At 45.8% G+C, this 22,676-nt stretch overlaps 2 protein-coding genes across 4 annotated transcripts; one reads left to right on the top strand and one right to left on the bottom strand.

Annotated features, from left to right (window-relative positions):
• Positions 1–404: 404 nt before the first annotated feature.
• On the bottom strand, positions 405–10,446 carry GNPTG (N-acetylglucosamine-1-phosphate transferase subunit gamma). Of its 2 annotated transcripts, XM_069734298.1 has the most exons (11): positions 10,368–10,446; positions 7,841–7,895; positions 7,386–7,453; positions 6,929–6,983; positions 6,518–6,601; positions 6,304–6,397; positions 4,452–4,566; positions 4,296–4,378; positions 4,087–4,215; positions 2,996–3,074; positions 405–839 (listed from the first exon to the last, which is right to left on the bottom strand). In XM_069734298.1, the coding sequence occupies exons 1-11, from the start codon at positions 10,399–10,401 to the stop codon at positions 733–735; spliced, it is 903 nt and encodes a 300-aa protein (XP_069590399.1). In that variant the 5' UTR covers positions 10,402–10,446; the 3' UTR covers positions 405–732. The 2 variants fall into 2 exon arrangements, with proteins under 2 accessions (XP_069590399.1, XP_069590398.1); XM_069734297.1 differs by lacking the exon at positions 2,996–3,074.
• A 164-nt stretch (positions 10,447–10,610) lies between these two features.
• TSR3 (TSR3 ribosome maturation factor) lies at positions 10,611–19,935 on the top strand. 2 transcript variants are annotated; one of them, XM_069734300.1, is made up of 7 exons: positions 10,611–10,727; positions 11,314–11,440; positions 16,428–16,644; positions 17,648–17,841; positions 17,938–18,111; positions 19,214–19,277; positions 19,618–19,935. In XM_069734300.1, exons 2-7 carry the CDS (start codon positions 11,326–11,328, stop codon positions 19,832–19,834), a joined length of 981 nt encoding a protein of 326 aa, XP_069590401.1. In that variant the 5' UTR covers positions 10,611–10,727; positions 11,314–11,325; the 3' UTR covers positions 19,835–19,935. The 2 variants fall into 2 exon arrangements, with proteins under 2 accessions (XP_069590401.1, XP_069590400.1); XM_069734299.1 differs by lacking the exon at positions 10,611–10,727 and having other exon boundaries at positions 11,216–11,440.
• The last annotated feature ends 2,741 nt before the right edge of the window (positions 19,936–22,676 follow it).

Raw genomic sequence — 22,676 nt, forward strand, 5'->3', positions numbered from 1 at the left:
TAGGTAAAGAGCTGGGCGGGACGCCTACTCACCATATCTCCACCTCAAGGGTGTGACTAGGGAAATATTTGTCCAGCCAGTCTTTTTTTTCCTGTGTTGTGTGGAGGGAAGGAAGTCTCCATACTGAAGCTCCTGTGAGAGCGGCCATATGTCTTATTTTATTTTTTTCAAGTGGTAAGACTGTTTTATTCTTCAGGTTAGCAGAATTAGTGATACCAGATTTATTTGGTCAGTGAAATAATAATAATAATAATAATAATTAAATTCCGCCATTACTTTTTATTTTATTTCCTTCATTTTGTTGTAAAAATAATCTGGCAACAGGATTCTCCGGATAAGGATGATTATGGCGATACCAAATTGTACGGATTTTATTTTAGTAGAGAAAAAAAAATTATATAGACTATTTTTTAAATTTTTTACTTTTAAATTCTGCAGCACTTTACACACATTTATCATCACTGTCCCCATCGGGCCTCACAATGTACATTCCCTATCAGTATGGTTTTTGGAGTGTGGGAGGAAACCCCTGAAAACACGGGAGAACATACAGATGTTGTTGGGGTAACAAAAATCAACAATTACGGTATTGCAAGTTTTCGTTTCTTGTTTTTCCTCATTTTACACCTATATGATTAGAAGCCATAGAACAAGAATGTTGTGTGTCTTTGGCTTATAGCAAGAAATGATTGACCGTTTCTAAACGTCCCTATGGCCGTGCCATGGCCGCAGCTAATGTTCATCCCGGTCTCCGGTGTCTCCACGGAGCCGATATTTCTCTTCGCCCCTTGGAGTTGCTGGGACTGAACTCGCAGGATGTAATTCTGCGTTAGACGATCCTGGAGGGAAAAAGGACGCAGATTTCATAAAGCATCGAAATTAGTTGCAATGATTTTGCATTTTTTGTTTTCTATACATATTATAAATGGAGATGTATCCAGAAGAGAACCAGTGTGTGATAAGAAGGAATTCTGGACTACATACTCTGACGCAAAGCCAAGACGCCTTTTTCTCGTTTGCAAGATATATCTACAGTAATAGCTTCAAATAATTAAAATAGAATATTTTATATATATAATTATATATATATATGGTAATAACTTAAGAAAATCAAGAACAAAAGGGTCTAATATGTATATTAGAACTTTATTTTTAAGTTTAGAATTTTTGTATTTTATTACCGTATAAGCCGACCCCCCCCTAATTTTGCCACAAAAAAAAACTGGGAAAACTTATTGACTCGAGTATAAGCCTAGGGTGGGAAATGCAGCAGCTACCGGTAAATTTCAATAATAAAAATAGATACCAATAAAAGTAAAATTAATTGAGACATCAGTAGATTAAGTGTTTCTGAGTATCCATATTGAATCAGGAGCCCCATATAATGCTCCATACAGTTCATGATGGGTCCCATAAGATGCTCCATATTAAAATATGCCCCATATAATGCTCCATACAGTTTATGATGGCCCCATAAGATGATTCATACACAAATATGCCCCAGATAATTCTGCATAAAGGTTGATTATGGCCTCATAAGATGCTCAATAGAAACATTTGCCCCATATGCTGCGATTAAAAAAAAAAAAAAGACATACTCACCTCTTGTCCTGAGCAGGCGGACACCGGCACTTGTGATATTCACCTGTCCCCGTTCCACCGCTGCGCACCACTCTGTCTTCCGTCTCTCTGCAGTGACTGTTCAGGTCAGAGGCCGGCACGCACACTAAACACATCATCGCGCCCTCTGACCTGAACGTCACAGCCAGAGGACGCGGAAGCCGGAGCGGTGCGCGGTGGTGGAATGGGGACAGGTGAATACCGCATGGCTCATCTCCCCCGTCATACTCACCATCCCGGCGCGGTCCCTGCTTCTTCGATGCGGTGGTCTCTGACGCCGGCAGCTTGTTCCTATGTTAAGGCTAGGGTCACACTGCGTTAGCGCAACCCGCTAGCGCTAAACGGATTGCACTAACGCAATGTTTTTAATGGGGCCGCGTCCTGGGGTCGCGGTAACGTCCCCGCTCTCGCAGATCCCCGATCTGCGAGAGCGGGGAACGGACCGCGGGTGCGCCTCGGACGCTGCAAGCAGCGTCCGCGGCGCGCCAGGAAACACCGGCGCGTCACTAGCGCGTGCCGAACATGGCACGCGCTAGTGCTGCGCGTTCCCATTGCCGTGAATGGGCGCGCTAACGGACGCGTTGCACGGCGTTAATTTCGCCGTGCAACGCTGTCCGTTAGCGCTTTCCCATTAACGCAATGGGAACCAAGCCTAAGCGGTCACTGGTACCGCTCATTAAAGGAATGAATATGCAGCTACACCCCTATGGGAGTCCATATTCATTACTTTAATTAGCGGTACCACGTGACCGCTAAACACAGGAAGAGCTGGGGGTGCCGGAGAAGCAGGGACATGCAAAGATGCGCTGGGAGCAGGTGAGTATGATGGACAGCTGCCGCTCCCCCTCCCCTGGGACAATGACTCGAGTATAAGCCGAGAGGGGCACTTTCAGTCTAAAAAAAATGGGTTGAAAATCTCAGCTTATACTCGAGTATATACGGTATATGTAATACAAGGAAATTGCATGCATAGTAATTCCATAATATACTGTACATTGTATTCTCTGTACTCGGCTATCTTTTTCAGTTCTATATTACATACATGCTTCCCAATGCCTATATATTACACCCCTAGCTCTGCCATGCACACATTACATGCATTAACAATGATGGGAATACATGCAGTGTGTGCTGGCAGAGCTGTAGGTCTGTAAGTGTCTTGTAGACGTCTCTCCATTACGAAGCTGCTTGTACCATCAGGTCCTAGCTGTGTCCCCCTAAATAAAAGGAATAATTGTGATTATTTTTGTCGATAAGTGTATTAAACCTCTTCTACGGGGGCACTCGATGCAGGGTGGACAACATGGCCGTGTGATTGCAGCATTATCCTCACGTTACCTTCTATCCTGCAACTTGTTTTAACTCTTACACTCACCGTTTTTGAGATAAGAAATGCCGTGTCTTTCCAAAATGCCCTGTAGCCTCTTTATCTCCTCGGACAGGTCGGTGTGATCCTGAGAACAAACCATTGAATACGTCTCGTTAGGCCCCACACCAGAAACCTGCACCAGGAGCAGACATACCTTCACAGTGTCGCCCTCTACAGGACACTATGACCAGCTAGGTATTATTATTATTATACATTTTTATAGCGCTATTTATTCCATGGCGCTTTACATGTGAATACGAGGCAAATATAGACAAATACATTAAACATGAGCAGATAACAAGGCACACGGGTACATAAGGAGGGAGGACCCTGCCCGCGAGGGCTCACAGTCTGCAGGGGATGGGTGAGGATACACTAGGAGAGGGTAGGGCAGGTTGTGCGGCGGTTCAGTAAGTTCAGGATCACTGCAGGTTGTAGGCTTGTCGGAAGAGGTGGGTCTTCAGGTTCTTTTTGAAGGTTTCTATGGTAGGCGAGAGTCTGATGTGTTGGGGTAGAGAGTTCCAGAGTACAGGGGAAGCACGGGAGAAGTCTTGGATGCGGTTGTGGGAAGAAGAGATGAGAGGGGAGTAGAGTAGGAGATCTTGAGAGGATCGGAGGTTGCGTGTAGGTAGGTACCGGGAGACCATGTCACAGATGTATGGAGGAGACAGGTTGTGGATGGCTTTGTATGTCAGTGTGAGGGTTTTGAACTGGAGCCTCTGGGCGATAGGAAGCCAGTGAAGGGCTTGACATAGGGGAGAGGCTGGGTACATACCTGACTGCACAGCGTCGCTCCCTACAGGACATTATGACCAGCTATGTATGCACCTGACTGCACAGTGTCGCCCCCTACAGGATGTGGTGTGATCAGCTATGTATGTACCTGACTGCACAGTGTCGCTCCCTACAGGACATTATGACCAGCTATGTATATACCTGGCTGCACAGTCTCGCCACCTACAGGACATTATGACCAGCTATGTATATACCTGACTGCACAGTGTCGCCACCTACAGAACATTATGACCAGCTATGTATATACCTGACTTTTCAGTGTCGCCCCCTACAGGACGCTGTGTGACCAGCTATGTACGTACCTGAGTGCACTGCGCCAGTGAGTCAAAGCTCAGAGATCGGGGCTGGTTTGGCCGCATGTCGCTTTTGTTCTCTAAGGACTTTAAATATCCGGCTTCTCGAAATATGTCCTGAAGTCGTTTCTTATATCCCTGCAAAGAACAACCTGCATCATATTCCTAAGCATGGATGACCCCGCCATATTCGGCCCCCGCTTCGGGCTGGTGGGCACCTGCTCAGTAATAAGCTCATCATATAAGGACTGTTCGGCTTCGTCCCATCGGCTTCTCATCGTTTCTCCGAGAGTCGGGTAGACTGTGACACAAGAGCAAGAATTAATGGTGGGAAGACCAGGAGGCGCTGCCAGCATCTCTCCTGGGGGGCTTACCGAGCAGTGAGTGTGGGTGGCACACCAACGGGGTCTCAAACGTCATGGAGTAGACGCACGTGCTTGGCTCCGACACCGCGGACAGCTTGTTGCTCCTTCCACAAACCAAGTGAACCTGTGTCCAATGTGACAGCGTTAGGTACACATGGATGTAAATGAGAAGGCCGAACATGGAGGCTATGAGCACACAGTGCAGATTTGCCTGCGGATTCGCAGCAGTTTTCCATGCGTTGTACAGTACCATGTAAACCTATGGAAAACAAAATCCGCAGTGCACATGCTGCGGAAAAAAACGAGCCGAAACGCTGCCTTGTGTTTTCTGCAGCATGTCAATTCTTTGTGCGGATTCCACAGTGGTTTACACCTGCTCCATAATAGAAATCCGCAGGTGTAAAACTGCCGGAGGTGAAAACTGCCCAAAAAACGATGGAATTCTGTGGGTAATCCACAGTGCGTTTTACCTGTGAATTTTTTTAAAAACGGTGCAGAAAAATCCGCAACGTGTGCACATAGCCGGAGACGCGATCACACCACACGGGACGGGCCTGTGGCACTGAGTGGGGTTTTCTCAAAGTCAATTTGGCTCAAAAATTAAGATAATTCACTTGTCTAAAAAGAACTTGGCAGAAATTAAAAAGTTGTTCACTACCCAAGACCACCAGAAAGATGGACATTCACTACACTGGACTACCAGAAAAGGTGGCATCATCCCATCCACCCCACCGCCAGGTATGCCGCCCTCCAATCCACCACCAGGTATGCCGCCCTCCACCCCACCACCAGGGATTGCGCCTTCCAATCTACCACCAGGTATGCCGCCCTCCACCCCACCACCAGGGATTGCGCCTTCCAATCTACCACCAGGTATGCCGCCCTCCACCCCACCGCCAGGGATTACACTCCAATCCAACAGGTATGCCGCCCTCCACCCCACCACCAGGGATTACACTCCAATCCAACAGGTATGCCGCCCTCCACCCCACCACCAGGGATTACACTCCAATCCAACAGGTATGCCGCCCTCCACCCCACCACCAGGGATTACACTCCAATCCAACAGGTATGCCGCCCTCCACCCCACCACCAGGGATTACACTCCAATCCAACAGGTATGCCGCCCTCCACCCCACCACCAGGGATTGCGCCTTCCAATCTACCACCAGGTATGCCGCCCTCCACCCCACCACCATGGATTACACTCCAATCCAACAGGTATGCCGCCCTCCACCCCACCACCAGGGATTGCGCCTTCCAATCTACCACCAGGTATGCCGCCCTCCACCCCACCACCATGGATTACACTCCAATCCAACAGGTATGCCGCCCTCCACCCCACCACCAGGGATTGCGCCTTCCAATCCACCACCAGGTATGCCGCCCTCCACCCCACCGACAGGGATGCCGGCAGTCATACTGTCACTACCCTAGACCACCAGGGATTCTGATAGTCATACCGTCACTACCCTAGACCACCAGGGATGCCGGCAGTCATACCTTCACCAGAGATGTTGTCATATATGCCTCCATTACTGTACACCAGAGGTGTCAAACTGCATTCCTCGAGGGCCGCAAACAGGTCATGTTTTCAGGATTTCCTTGTATTGCACAAGGTGCTGGAATCATTCTGTGCAGGTGATTAAATTATCACCTGTGCAATACAAGGAAATCCTGAAAACATGACCTGTTTGCGGCCCTCGAGGAATGCAGTTTGACACCTCTGATCTACACCATTACGGATACTGTAATGAAATCTATGAATCTTTGTAGTATCGCTGTCTGCTTTGATGTGTGTGTGTATATATATATATTGCATTGTTACACGGCTGCTCAGCAGCACAGACTGCAGGTAAACCTTAGTTTGTCGGTTCATGTTTCCACAGGAGTCTCCGGATCTCATCCACATGCCTGTGAACGTGTTGTTCTCTATTTCCCACTCTTGCCATATCCTAAAACAGAACAGCAGTCGCCTCAGTATTCCATAAGTCCAGGTGAGGGCACATATTGCTTTCCTCCGATAGATCCATTACATCTTAGCCTGAGACTACCTGTCCCCAATGCCGTCTTACCCCAATATCCCGCTGTAGGCGTTCCAGCGGAAGGTCTGCTCGTGCTGCGTGACATTGTGAAAGGGGCAGAACTCGTACTTGTATCTAATGTGGTGAAGATGAGGATGAGAGGGTTAATGCACGCAGGTCACACGTACCCCAATACTGCTCTGCGGCCCCCAAACATAGGACATGCAGCCAATCACTCCGATACTATAACTGGCATTCTGCAAAATACTGAAACCGGAGGCTGCCGGGAAGAATAAAGTTATTTTCCTCCCAGCAGCCTCCGGATTCAGTCACCGCTCAGCACATAGTGACCGGCGGCTGTAACCGGACCCCGGCACTGACTGACAGCCATCTATGGAGCATATCAGTGCTTGAGGACCCCAATCTGGGTTCTCTGCTGAGCCCCCCACATATACTACTTACGTGGATTCCACAAAACTGAAACATTTTCCAGCCAACCTGAAAAGATGCGGGGGTCCTGCAAATACAAGAGGGAACAGGAAAAAACATCACCCAGGATAATGGCGTCTAGTCCTCAAGGCCCCCCAACAGGTCATGATTGGAGGATACCCTAGAGAGAGGGCACTGATGGCAATAATTACATGCCACACCAAGGAAGGCCAGGAAAGATGGCCTGTTGGGGAACCTTGAGAAACACTTCCGTAAAGGAGCTATTTTTCTGTAAACAGCGCCACACTTCTCTCCAGGTTGTGTATGGTATTGCAGCTTATCCCCATCCTTTTAATATGAGTTGAGATGCAATACCACAAACAACCTGAAGACAGAAGTGGCGCTGTGTATATTAGAAAGAAGACCATTTACAACCTGCCCATTATCATGTCCTGTGCCCCGCAGCATTGGTAGAATAGTTTAGTGTTACCTGAGACCATAGAGGGATCTGTCCTTGGCTGCAGCTTGTTTGTCTGCGATAAGAAAGGATTGTTCAACCTTGGAGAGAAGTGAATATGGCCGTCACCACCACACGTTCATTCACAGGCAGCCAAGAAATAGGAAAACTGTCCGTATAAACCTGTCCGGACCCCACGTGTCTGCTTTACTGGTACAGTTATATTAGGGACGTCTATATATGCATATGGAGAACCAGAACAGCTCCACACAGTGGCCGTTATCGGTTCTGCAGCTCGGCTCCTATTCATGTGAATGTGATCTGAGCTGCAGTACCCGAGTACGGCCACTGTATGGTGTACAGTGCTGCTCCAAGCTATTACTAGTGGGGGCGTCAGACCCCCACTAATCTGATACTGGGGACCTCTCCTGGCGATCAGCCTTCAGTATCTGGAGGCTATAAAATAACACAAGAAGGTTTTCACCGACCCGAACGTGTTGGGTTCCTCCACAATCTTCATCTTTGTAGCAGCCGCATCATAGACTGAAAGACAAACCGATATATTATAGCCGGGAGTGTAATAACCGATAACATCCGACGCCAAGCGACCAATCAGATCGCGGCTTCATGTGTCAGGGGAGAATAACACTCCACTATAAAGGGCCCCGGCTCCAGGAGCGACGACTGTGGTCCCCAATATACGGTCCTGTGGTCCCCAATATACGGTGCTGTGTCCCCAATATACGGTCCTGTGGTCCCCAATATACGGCGCGGTGGTCTCCAATATACGGTCCTGTGGTCCCCAATATACGGTGCTGTGTCCCCAATATACGGTCCTGTGGTCCCCAATATACGGTGCTGTGGTCCCCAATATACGGTGCTGTGGTCCCCAATATACGGTGCTGTGGTCCCCAATATACGGTGCTGTGGTCCCCAATATACGGTGCTGTGGTCCCCAATATACGGTGCTGTGGTCCCCAATATACGGTGCTGTGTCCCCAATATACGGTCCTGTGGTCCCCAATATACGGTGCTGTGGTCCCCAATATACGGTGCTGTGGTCCCCAATATACGGTGCTGTGGTCCCCAATATACGGTGCTGTGTCCCCAATATACGGTGCTGTGTCCCCAATATACGGTGCGGTGGTCCCCAATATACGGTCCTGTGGTCCCCAATATACGGTGCGGTGGTCCCCAATATACGGTCCTGTGGTCCCCAATATACGGTGCTGTGGTCCCCAATATACGGTGCTGTGTCCCCAATATACGGTGCTGTGTCCCCAATATACGGTGCGGTGGTCCCCAATATACGGTCCTGTGGTCCCCAATATACGGTGCTGTGGTCCCCAATATACGGTGCTGTGTCCCCAATATAAGGTGCTGTGTCCCAATATACGGTGCGGTGGTCCCCAATATACGGTCCTGTGGTCCCCAATATACGGTGCTGTGTCCCCAATATAAGGTGCTGTGTCCCAATATACGGTGCGGTGGTCCCCAATATACGGTCCTGTGGTCCCCAATATACGGTGTTGTGTCCCCAATATAAGGTGCTGTGGTCCCCAATATACGGTGCTGTGTCCCCAATATACGGTGCGGTGGTCTCCAATATACGGTGCGGGGTCCCCAATATACGGCGCTGTGGTCCCCAATATACGGTGCTGTGTCCCCAATATACGGTGCTGTGTCCCAATATACGGTGCTGTGGTCCCCAATATAAGGTGCTGTGTCCCCAATATACGGTGCTGTGTCCCCAATATACGGCGCTGTGGTCCCCAATATACGGTGCGGGGTCCCCAATATACGGTGCGGTAGTCCCCAATATACGGTGCGGTGGTCCCCAATATACGGCGCGGTAGTCCCCAATATACGGTGCGGTGGTCCCCAATATACGGTGCGAGGTCCCCAATATACGGCGCGGTGGTCCCCAATATACGGTGCGGGGTCCCCAATATACGGTGCGGTAGTCCCCAATATACGGTGCGGTGGTCCCCAATATACGGCGCGGTAGTCCCCAATATACGGTGCGGTGGTCCCCAATATACGGTGCGAGGTCCCCAATATACGGCGCTGTGGTCCCCAATATACGGCGCGGTGGTCCCCAATATACGGCGCGGTGGTCCCCAATATACGGCGCGGTGGTCCCCAATATACGGCGCGGTGGTCCCCAATATACGGCGCGGTGGTCCCCAATATACGGCGCGGTAGTCCCCAATATACGGTGCGGTGGTCCCCAATATACGGTGCGGTGGTCCCCAATATACGGTGCGAGGTCCCCAATATACGGCGCGGTGGTCTCCAATATACGGCGCGGTGGTCCCCAATATACGGCGCGGTGGTCCCCAATATACGGCGCTGTGTCCCCAATATACGGCGCGGTGGTCCCCAATATACGGCGCTGTGTCCCCAATATACGGCGCGGTGGTCCCCAATATACGGCGCGGTGGTCCCCAATATACGGTGCGGGCAAGATCTCTGCTTTTTGTCAATCAAATCTATCCTGATCATGTAATGGGCACACAGGGGAACTACTAGTCCCAGCATAGCACAGCTAATAGGTCTACAGGCCCCATAATACAGCATTTACAGGAACTACAACTCCCAGAATTACTGCGGGGACTATAAGTTCCAGAATTCCCTATCATTATAGCTGGAACTACAAGTCTCAGAATTACCTGAGATTGCTGCAGGAACTACAAGTCCCAGAATTACATGAGATTATGGCAGGAACTACAAGTCCCAGAATTACATGAGATTATGGCAGGAACTACAAGTCCCAGAATTACATGAGATTATGGCAGGAACTACAAGTCCCAGAATTACATGAGATTATGGCAGGAACTACAAGTGCCAGAATTCTCTGAGGATATGGCAGGAACTACAAGTGCCAGAATTCCCTGAGATTGCTGCAGGAACTACAAGTCCCAGAATGCAGTGACAGGACAGTTAGAACAACACCGCCTTGGTTGCTGCGGCTTTCAGACTCCATGACATAACATTGGTGACCGATCTCCTCACCTGAACACAGGAAAAGCCACAGCCAGGCCGCCATGATGCGCGGTCACATGACTATTCCACCACCCGGAAGTGGAGCAGAGGAGATATTGTGAGTGACGTCCAGAAAAATGGGGTAATGTGAGGCGGGAGGGCGAGTCTGCGTCCGGGCGCTGCGCTCTGTCTGCAGATCACTGACTGATATCATGAAGGTGTATAAAGCATATATATATATATATATATATATATATTAGACATAAAGTGTGAGGAAGTCTGGTAACATTGGGATTATAGGAACCAGCAGGGAGTAATAATCCTGGGGAGGCGGAGACGTGAAACTAATAATTGTTGTAGGGAAACACGTGAGAAGAGCGCTGCGGAGAGGTGAGATGGGAAGTAATGGCGGATAGTGGGGGGTTATCGTCCTGTCAGCGGCCGCAGGCGGCTCCTGGGGGTCGTGATATCACAATGGGGGGCTCCTGTTTTATGTACGGACACAACCAGTGTAATATGGCGGCTCCCTGCTTCTGTCAGTGGTGGAAACCTTCTTACGTTCACAAGCAAAAAAACTCATAAACCCCCCACAGCTGAGAGCAGGACGACGTCTGCTCATAGCAGGAATGGCTGCTTTATGTGTAGAGATTTATTCATAACAAATCTAGAGTAATATCCATATGCAAATTAGACTAGAAGTGCAGTGGGGGCGTGTCTTTGTACTGGTACGACCCCCTCCTCATCCTGACACGCCCTCACTGCACTTCTAGCCTGATTTACATATGGCTATTACTCTAGAATTCTCGTAAATTGGTCTGTACCAGAAGGAAATGTCCCCACATTATGGAGAAGCAGTGTTCCTGGGTGTCGGTGTCCGGGGTGGGCTTCCTGGGGCCGGCCGAGAGGCACAGGCACTGATGTGGAGGGGTATAGGACAGTGTGTAGCCCCCCGTACAGTCAGCGTCATATATTCCAGCTGTGAGCAGCCATGGGGCGAAAGAAGCCGCAGAAGGTCGGGCGACCCCAACACAAGGAATCGAGGTTTAAGAAGACGTCCAAGAGCCTGGAAAGCTTCACCTGCGAGGTGCACGAAGCGCTGGACGGTGAGTACGGGCCCTGGTGACCTGGCATCTAATGTGGGCAGAAAGCGCCCATGTGTCCGACCGCGGCAGAGCCCCCCAACATTGTGGCCTGGAGAGCCACACTCTATGCCGAAAATCCTAGAAGCCCCCTGTGTGCTGGTGTGTAGGGGGGACGTGGGAATTCATAACCTTCAGAGCAATAATGACCCGAGTGTCCCCTTATATAGTAATAAAATAATGCCCCGAGTGTCCCCTTATATAGTAATAATGCCCCGAGTGTCCCCTTATAAAGTAATAATGCCCCGAGTGCCCCCTTATATAGTAATAATGCCCCGAGTGCCCCCTTATATAGTAATAATGTCCCGAGTGTCCCCTTATATAGTAATAATGCCCCGAGTGTCCCCTTATATAGTAATAAAATAATGCCCCGAGTGTCCCCTTATATAGTAATAATGCCCCGAGTGTCCCCTTATATAGTAATAATGCCCCGAGTGTCCCCTTATAAAGTAATAATGCCCCGAGTGCCCCCTTATATAGTAATAATGCCCCGAGTGCCCCCTTATATAGTAATAATGTCCCGAGTGTCCCCTTATATGGTAATAATGCCCCGAGTGTCCCCTTATATAGTAATAAAATAATGCCCCGAGTGTCCCCTTATATAGTAATAATGCCCCGAGTGTCCCCTTATATAGTAATAATGCCCCGAGTGTCCCCATATATAGTAATAATGCCCCGAGTGTCCCCATATATAGTAATAATGCCCCGAGTGTCCCCTTATATAGTAATAATGCCCCGAGTGTCCCCATATATAGTAATAATGCCCCGAGTGTCCCCATATATAGTAATAATGCCCCGAGTGTCCCCATATATAGTAATAATGCCCCGAGTGTCCCCATATATAGTAATAATGCCCCGAGTGTCCCCTTATATAGTAATAATGCCCCGAGTGTCCCCTTATATAGTAATAATGCCCCGAGTGTCCCCTTATATAGTAATAATGCCCCGAGTGTCCCCTTATATAGTAATAATGCCCCGAGTGTCCCCATATATAGTAATAATGCCCCGAGTGTCCCCTTATATAGTAATAATGTCCCGAGTGTCCCCTTATATAGTAATAATGCCCCGAGTGTCCCCTTATATAGTAATAATGCCGCGAGTGTCCCCTTATATAGTAATAATGTCCCGAGTGTCCCCTTATATAGTAATAATGCCCCGAGTGTCCCCTTATATAGTAATAATGCCGCGAGTGTCCCCTTATATAGTAATAAAATAATGCCCCGAGTGTCCCCTTATATAGTAATAATGCCCCGAGTGTCCCCTTATATAGTAATAATGCCGCGAGTGTCCCCTTATATAGTAATAAAATAATGCCCCGAGTGTCCCCTTATATAGTAATAATGCCCCGAGTGTCCCCTTATATAGTAATAATGCCCCGAGTGTCCCCTTATATAGTAATAATGCCCCGAGTGTCTCCTTATACAGTAATAATGCCCCGAGTGTCCCCTTATATAGTAATAATGCCCCGAGTGTCTCCTTATAAAGTAATAATGTCCCGAGTGTCCCCATATATAGTAATAATGCCCCGAGTGTACCCTTGTATACTAATAATGCCCCGAGTGTCCCCTTATATAGTAATAATGTCCCGAGTGTCCCCTTATATAGTAATAATGCCCCGAGTGCCCCCTTATATAGTAATAATGTCCCGAGTGCCCCCTTATATAGTAATAATGCCCCGAGTGTCCCCATATATAGTAATAATGCCCCGAGTGTCCCCATATATAGTAATAATGTCCCGAGTGTCCCCTTATATAGTAATAATGCCCCGAGTGTCCCCTTATATAGTAATAATGTCCCGAGTGCCCCCTTATATAGTAATAATGTCCCGAGTGCCCCCTTATATAGTAATAATGCCCCGAGTGTCCCCTTATACAGTAATAATGCCCCGAGTGTCTCCTTATACAGTAATAATGCCCCGAGTGCCCCCTTATAAAGTAATAATGCCCCGAGTGTCTCCTTATAAAGTAATAATGCCCCGAGTGTCCCCATATATAGTAATAATGCCCCGAGTCTCCCCTTATATAGTAATAATTCCCCGAGTCTCCCCTTATATAGTAATAATGTCCCGAGTGTCCCCTTATATAGTAATAATGTCCCGAGTGTCCCCTTATATAGTAATAATGTCCCGAGTGCCCCCTTATATAGTAATAATGTCCCGAGTGTCCCCTTATATAGTAATAATGCCCCGAGTGCCCCCTTATATAGTAACTAGATTGTGGCCCGATTCTAACGCATCGGGTATTCTAGAATATGCATGTCCCCGTAGTATATGGACAATGATGATTCCAGAATTCGCGGCAGACTGTGCCCGTCGCTGATTGGTCGAGGCAATCTTTATGACATCATCGTCGCCATGGCAACCATTATGACATTAACGTCGCTGTGCCCGTCGCTGATTGGTCGAGGCCTGGCGGCCTCGACCAATCAGAGGCGCGGGATTTCCAGGACAGACAGAAAGACAGACAGACGGAAAAACCCTTAGACAATTATATATATATAGATAATGCCCCGAGTGCCCCCTTATATAGTAATAATGTCCCGAGTGCCCCCTTATATAGTAATAATGTCCCGAGTGCCCCCTTATATAGTAATAATGTCCCGAGTGCCCCCTTATATAGTAATAATGTCCCGAGTGCCCCCTTATATAGTAATAATGTCCCGAGTGTCCCCTTGTATAGTAATAATGCCCCGAGTGTCCCCTTGTATAGTAATAATGTCCCGAGTGTCCCCTTGTATAGTAATAATGCCCCGAGTGTCCCCTTGTATAGTAATAATGTCCCGAGTGCCCCCTTATATAGTAATAATGCCCCGAGTGTCCCCCTTATATAGTAATAATGTCCCGAGTGTCCCCTTATATAGTAATAATCTCCCAGGTGTCTCTGTCCTGTGGACATTATTACAATCAAAAGTGGTGCTCACCTGGTCAGACAGCCACAAATCAGGGGTCTGCGCTCCATAGGTTGGGGACCCCTGTAGTAGGGCATGTGTATATTATAGAACGACGTCTCCTCCTTCGGATTCCCATTGGACAGCTCATTCAGGATCAGTGGAGGTCCCAGGGCAAACCTCCTCTATAATGTACAGTGGGGCAAAAAAGTATTTAGTCAGTCAGCAATAGTGCAAGTTCCACCACTTAAAAAGATGAGAGGCGTCTGTAATTTACATCATAGGTAGACCTCAGCTATGGGAGACAAACTGAGAAAAAAAATCCAGAAAATCACATTGTCTGTTTTTTTAACAATTTATTTGCATATTATGGTGGAAAATAAGTATTTGGTCAGAAACAAAATTTCATCTCAATACTTTGTAATATATCCTTTGTTGGCAATGACAGAGGTGAAACGTTTTCTGTAAGTCTTCACAAGGTTGCCACACACTGTTGTTGGTATGTTGGCCTATTCCTCCATGCAGATCTCCTCTAGAGCAGTGATATTTTTGGCTTTTCGCTTGGCAACACGGACTTGCAACTCCCTCCAAAGGTTTTCTATAGGGTTGAGATCTGGAGACTGGCTAGGCCACTCCAGGACCTTGAAATGCTTCTTACGAAGCCACTTCTTCGTTGCCCTGGCGGTGAGCTTTGGATCATTGTCATGTTGAAAGACCCAGCCACGTTTCATCTTCAATGCCCTTGCTGATGGAAGGAGGTTTGCACTCAAAATCTCACGATACATGGCCCCATTCATTCTTTCATGTACCCGGATCAGTCGTCCTGGCCCCTTTGCAGAGAAACAGCCCCAAAGCATGATGTTTCCACCACCATGCTTTACAGTAGGTATGGTGTTTGATGGATGCAACTAAGTATTCTTTTTCCTCCAAACACGACAAGTTGTGTTTCTACCAAACAGTTCCAGTTTGGTTTCATCAGACCATAGGACATTCTCCCAAAACTCCTCTGGATCATCCAAATGCTCTCTAGCAAACTTCAGACGGGCCCGGACATGTACTGGCTTAAGCAGTGGGACACGTCTGGCACTGCAGGATCTGAGTCCATGGTGGCGTAGTGTGTTACTTATGGTAGGCCTTGTTACATTGGTCCCAGCTCTCTGCAGTTCATTCACTAGGTCCCCCCGCATGGTTCTGGGATTTTTGCTCACCGTTCTTGTGATCATTCTGACCCCACGGGGTGGGATTTTGCGTGGAGCCCCAGATCGAGGGAGATTATCAGTGGTCTTGTATGTCTTCCATTTTCTAATTATTGCTCCCACTGTTGATTTCTTCACTCCAAGCTGGTTGGCTATTGCAGATTCAGTCTTCCCAGCCTGGTGCAGGGCTACAATTTTGTTTCTGGTGTCCTTTGACAGCTCTTTGGTCTTCACCATAGTGGAGTTTGGAGTCAGACTGTTTGAGGGTGTGCACAGGTGTCTTTTTATACTGATAACAAGTTTAAACAGGTGCCATTACTACAGGTAATGAGTGGAGGAAAGAGGAGACTCTTAAAGAAGAAGTTATAGGTCTGTGAGAGACAGAAATCTTGATTGTTTGTTTCTGACCAAATACTTATTTTCCACCATAATATGCAAATAAAATGTTAAAAAAACAGACAATGTGATTTTCTGGATTTTTTTTTCTCAGTTTGTCTCCCATAGTTGAGGTCTACCTATGATGTAAATTACAGACGCCTCTCATCTTTTTAAGTGGTGGAACTTGCACTATTGCTGACTGACTAAATACTTTTTTGCCCCACTGTATATTACTGCCATACTACTGCCAATGACGGCGCCATATAGTGTCTGAATAATCGCACCCAGTAACTGTACGAGCCTCATACACTGCCGCTATGATAGAGCCCCAATAACAAGAAATATATAGGAGCACCTAAATTATACCGCCAAACAGTCACATGTCCTGAGAATACCACCTCATAGTCCCATACACTGAACATATAACTGTGCCCTAGTCCTAATGCCCCATAGTTCCAGCATGATGACTTTTCTTCTTTGCCCCCCTACAGCCAGTATTCAGGGGGACGCAGCTGGAGACGATGGAGAGAGCAGGGTGAAGTTTCCATGTCCCCTGGCAATGTGGGAGCTGGGACACTGTGACCCCAAGAGATGTACTGGTCGAAAGCTGGCCCGGAAAGGTCTGGTCAGGACCCTGCGCCTAAACCAGAGGTTCAATGGTCTGATCCTGAGTCCTATGGGGACGCTCTATGTATCCCCCGCTGACAAGTAAGTCCTGCACACAAACAAATAGGACAAATACATTCTTTACTTTGATATTAGACTAGTTAATCTAAGGGGGAGACTGTCAGCTAGCAGGGCAAGTAATTGATGAAGTACTCTAACATCACAAGTCCACTAGGTCAGAGGTCCCCAACTCCAGTCGTCAAGGCCCACCAACAGGTCATGCTTTCAGGATTTCCTTTGCATTGCACAGGTGATGCAATTATTACCTGGGCAAGACTAAGGAAATCCTGAAAGCATGACCTGTTGGTGGGCCTTGACGACTGGAGTTGGGGACCCCTGCACTAGGTGGCAGCACTCCTCTACTTGAAGAGTTCCCATAAGTAATATAGTCTCATGCTTGGACTCTATGATCAGGACAACCCGTATGTATGTGTGTATATATATATATATATATATATATATATATATATATATATATATATATATATATATATATATGTGTGTGCGTGTCTGGTAGGGCATTGGAACATGAAGATGCACTTACAGCTTCTTAGTCTCGCGCTGTATTCCCTGCCTAGCACCACCCCCTTCTGGTTGATTGACAGGTCCGTGGCCATGTATCAGAGCAAACGACCTGTCAGTCAGCCGGGGAGGGTGCTGCTGGTTGGGAAGTACAGCGTGAGGCTGAGAAGCTGTAAGTGCATCGTCTTTTTCCAAATCATGTAGATACAGAACTTGACCCAATTTCTTTTTGGGGTCATAAAGGGTTCAACTTGTTTGTCTTTTAAAGGCCTACACAAGCATATTAATGGTTTGGAGCCTTAAAGTCACATGCAGATTAGCCTGAGAGTGCATTAAGGCGTGTTTATGCAGTTGACACGCCCCCGAGGAACCTCCAGGTTAATTTGCATGCGGCTTCAAAGCTCGATTTCTCAGCGCTGGCACATCGGATCACTACAAGACAGGTATCGTTTTTCTCGCTGTTCTGTCGCCTGTACATCTGTGCCAGAATGATTTTGTATTTATATGTTCATGTGACGATCAGGCAGATCGTTGCGGACGGCGGGGTCGCAGTTATTGATTGTTCCTGGGCAAAGCTGGACGAGACGCCATTTACAAAAATGAAAGGAAGCCATCCTCGACTCCTGCCGTACCTGGTGGCTGCGAACCCGGTCAATTACGGCCGTCCCTGCAAACTGTCCTGCGTGGAAGCCTTTGCTGCAACTTTTTGCATTGTGGGTGAGTAGTGACGCCGCCATGTGTATGTACGACGATGGTCTGCCCGGCGTCCGCTCCTCCCTCCCTCTCATTGGAATCTGATGTCTTTTTATTTAGGATTTCCAGATTTGGCCACGATTTTATTGAGGAAATTTAAATGGGGGAAAGTGTTTCTGGAACTGAACAAGGAGCTGCTGGATCAGTACAGTAAGTGCCAAGACGTGGAGGGAGTGAGCAAGGTAGAAGCCGAATTCCTGGCCGCAGACCACCATAAGGATGCCGAAGAGATAGGTGCGTGGCTCTGATTCTGGGGGGGTTGGCCCTGTATCTGGGGGAGGTGCAAGGACTTTTATTTATTTTAATACTCAAAAGTTTTTTTAGTAAAAAAAAAAATATATATATATATATATATTTTTTTTTTTTTGTTATAAGGTGATATATAAGTTATATAATAGAGACATTGCCTCTCCCATTTTTCTATTTAAAGGGATGTTTACAACTGATTTTTTTTTTTTATTATTATTATAATCTTTCTTTATTTTGTTTTTTTTTTATGGTTTTTGATCTCCAGCGCCATCTTCTCTCAGCCCAGGAAACTCCATCCGGCCATTGTCTTAAACTTTAGTCGGAAATATGAATGGCCGACCATGTAACTCATGAATAGTTTGTGGTGTAGAAGGGTCCACGAGCTGTAGCCCCTCTGAATGGCTTCGATATACCCTAATAGGGCAAATAGTAGGGGCTTGTCATGATGGCAAAACCACTTTAACCCTTTCGGGACCATTTGTTTTTTCGCTGTTTTTTTTTTTTTTCCTCCCTTTCTTCTAAGAGCCATTTGTTTGTGTGTGCCAACATAGCCGTATGATATATATATATATATTTTTTGTTTTTTGTCTTTATTTTGATAGACCCATAACTTTTTTTTTAATATTTTTTCCGTTGATGGTACTGTTTAAAGTTTTTTTTTGTTTGTTTGTTTTTTTGCGTGTGAAACTGTAGTTTTTATCGCTACCATTTCTAGATATTTACTACTTACATTTTTTATTGAATTTTTGGAAGTAGTGCTGTGGCTGAAAAGTGGCAGTTCTGTTTTTTTTTTTTTTTTGCGCCCTTTATGCCGTTTACCAAGTGGGTTAACTTTAATGTTTTATTTCCTTACATTTGTATTTGAATATTTGTATTTTTTTTTTTTTATTTTATCATTTTTTTACATTTATTACTTAGGGGATTTGAACTTTCTTGTGTGATGTATTGCAATGACATGTGTGTGACATACGTGTACTTCATGGTATGGGAAGAGCTTCTAGGCGGCTTATCACGGGGTATGGGTTTTATTACAAAAACAATACGCTTAATTAATATTTCCCAAATAACTTCTTAATTTGTTTTTCAGATCCATTTGATGTTGATTCTGGCAGAGAATTCTCAAATCCCAACAGAGTCATCTGTTCCAAAAGGTACATTTTTGGTTTTCATTTTTCTGGAAGGGGGGGGGGGGGGGGAGTTTTTTTTTTTTTAAAGTGACTTTTCCTACTTTAACCAATCGAATTCCAGTTTTAAAAATTTTCGCGAGCCCTTTTGTAAGATAAAAGTATGCAGATTTTTTTTTTTGTAATCTGATACGGTGGAGACACATGGATCTGCAGAGGAGCTGTAAACATAAAACGGTAGATTGTATGGTCAAATCGATCTGCATTTTTTAAATTTCACAGCTGTGAAGGTAGAAATGGCTGAAATCTAGATTTTAGTGATACAATTATCAGTTAACGACAACAGAGTCTTATATCTTGAAATCAGATTCACCGATGATGATGATGAGGAGGAGGAGGAAGATACTGATGAGGATGAAGAGGAGGAAAGTGGCGAGGGAGCAAAAGGAAGTGATGAAGACTCTGGAGAAGAAGGCAAGGAGAAGGATGAGGATGATGATGATAATGACGAGGATGATGATGGCGCGACAGGCTCTAGTAAACCTGTTGTTTGGAAGGGAGTCAAAAAGAGACTCCGAGACTGATCCGGGATCATCACATCGCACTACGAGGGCTGTATGACCTCCCATATGTATAGTATTTTGTACAGAAATTGTCTTAAAATTAAAATTAATTTATAGTTTCATTGTGATCTCACCTTCACAATTCTTGCATCCATTTAACTTGTGAGTTTTTGGAGAGTTTCTGCTTGGATTTCTTTGCATGAAGTCAGAATCGCCTCCCAGAGCTGCTGTTTTGATGTGAACGGCCTCCCACCCTCATAGATCTTGTGCTGGATGATCCTCCAAAGGTTCTCTATAGGGTTGAGGTCAGGAGAGGATGGTGGCCGCACCATGAGTTTATCTCCTTTTATTCCAATAGCAGCCAGTAACTCAGGTTTCTTTGCAGCATGAGATGGTGCATTGTCAGCATGAAGATGGTTCTTTTTGTATCATTGAAGAAAGTGGTCAGTCGGAACGTTATAAACTTAGAGGTTACTTTCACACCTTCAGGGACCCTAAAGAGGCCTAACGGCTCTTTCACCATGATTCCGGCCCAAAATATGACTCCGTGCTGATGCTGCAGTCTTCTTTGGACATGGTGGCCATCCATGGTTGCATGGCACTCATTAATAAAAATAAAAAAAAGACTGTTTTAAAATTAGTTTTTATGTATTTCTGGGCTAACTGCAACCTCTCCTGCATGTGAGCACTGTTTAGGGGTGGCCGAATAGTAGGTTTATGCTCTGGAGGATCCTACACCTTGAGGTCCTCAGGATTCCACGGGCAGCAGCGTCTTCAAATACCTTTTTGGCATTTTAGCAGCTGCTCTCTTAATCCAATGAATTTGTCTGGCAGAAACCTTTCTCATTATGCCTTTATCTGCACTAACCCATCTGTGCCCTGTATCAGCAGTACAATGATCATGGTTAAGTTTTTGTGAAATATTTCATGTTTTCATACCTTGTCCAGGGCATCACACTGTTTAACTCTTTTCTACAACAAAGGGATCCTTTTTCTTTCCCATTTTGATTGAAGCCTGTGCCTACTTAAAGGATGTTTCACATTATTAAGTACTTTGTCCTTTAATCGGGCACTCGGCAAACTAAATTATCACGGTTGCTTGAGGTTGATTTCAGTGAGCCAGAGTGCCTTAGGCACAATACCATCCTTGATTTTACGTGGAAAAAAATACACCTTTGACACTAAATCCAAACTGCATGATAATTTGGAACATGGTGCATGTGGATGAAAAAAAAAATATATATATATGGCTCTTGGAAGGGGGGAGAGTGAAAATGTTAAAATTGGCTGCTCAAGAAGGGGTTAAGAGAATTCACCCAATTAAGCATTATAACAGTTATGACAGTATGGTGCCCAACCTGTATAGCAAAGAGAAACTAATTAAGCACTATGTTGGCTGCCAGAGGTGGAAGGAGACTGATCCGGTCTGCTAGCCTCAGTAGCACAGGTAGGAGGGAACAGACAAGCAAAAAAAATATTTCTCAGGATATTTTAAGTATATGAATAGTAGTATAATGGAGAATTGGAGACAAGACTTCCGTTATTTGACATTTTTATTAATTCAATGTAAAATACAAATATAAAACATTTGAATCCCACATGTAAAATAGACGTCGTCATACTGATCTCTGGAAACATTAGTATTTAGACATATTCTACATTCAACTTACAGCACCTAGAAGTGGTCCGGATACAGCGAGCGCGTGCCACGTTAGCAGGGCCACGGCCCGTGATGTGTAAATCGTCACCGTTACATCACAAGTGGATTATTCCTGCCACATAGCTGGACAACTACAAATTCAGAAAAGCTCGTCGGTGTGAAGTAGGACCTTACATGTCCAATAAAAACACGAAGGAAACTGTACAAGCCACTTGCGTGTATTTTTTTTTTCTTTTCATTTTAGCAGGTAGCAAAACAAAATACAAAGATGGCGTCTACTGCAGGGAAATTCTGGTGCCAGTTTATGGATGGGTAGGAAAGACTGATGAACTGATATACCCTGGAACCTGTATAGAGAATGCAGGGACTATGCCTGACCTGCAATGTGTGGGGATAGTATGGCGGGCGCTATAAGTGATGCCCACCCATGAACATCTCTCCTTGGTGCACTCATTACTTTCCTAATATCTTTTATAGGGATCACAAGAAACGGCTCAAAATCTGCTGTTTACAATATTTTTTGCAACCTCCACCAGGGGGCGCTTACAGTCTACGTTGAAAGTGCATATATTCTTAAATGGACCCAATGAGGCTAGTGTATTTACATGAAAAAAATCTATATACGAATGGCTGTCTGATAGTCTGTGAAAGTTAAATGAGTTCCGTCTGGACTCCTAAAATTATCAACGTAACGCGAGGATTATGCAGAGGTTGTGACATGGATTTTTCAGAGTAAGTACAACAGCCTCAACAGGTCTGGGGGATCCATTTAAAAGTGTATGTAATTTCTTTTTTAAAATCTAAAGCTTTGAAGAAAAGTGTTAGGAAAATGGAGCTTCGACTGCTAGAAGAAACATTAAGAGGTTAGCCCATCGGTGATATAGTCCATCCCTTAGGGAACTAAAATATCAAATAAAAATGAAAAAAAACGGTGAAAAATATATGAATAAATAAAATTAAAAAAACATACAGTTACTTCTCACAAAATTAGAATATCACCAAAAAGTTAATTTATTTCAGTTCTTCAATACAAAAAGTAAAACTCACTATAGAGTCATTACAAACAGAGCAATCTATTTCAAGTGTTTATTTCTGTTAATGTTGATGATTATGGCTTACATCCAATGAAAACCCAAAGGTCATTATTTCAGTAAATTAGAATAATTAACCAGAACTCCTGCAAAGGCTTCCTAAGTGTTTATA

The sequence above is a fragment of the Ranitomeya imitator genome, chromosome 7 (assembly GCF_032444005.1).
Source record: "Ranitomeya imitator isolate aRanImi1 chromosome 7, aRanImi1.pri, whole genome shotgun sequence".
Taxonomy (NCBI): Eukaryota; Metazoa; Chordata; class Amphibia; order Anura; family Dendrobatidae; genus Ranitomeya; species Ranitomeya imitator.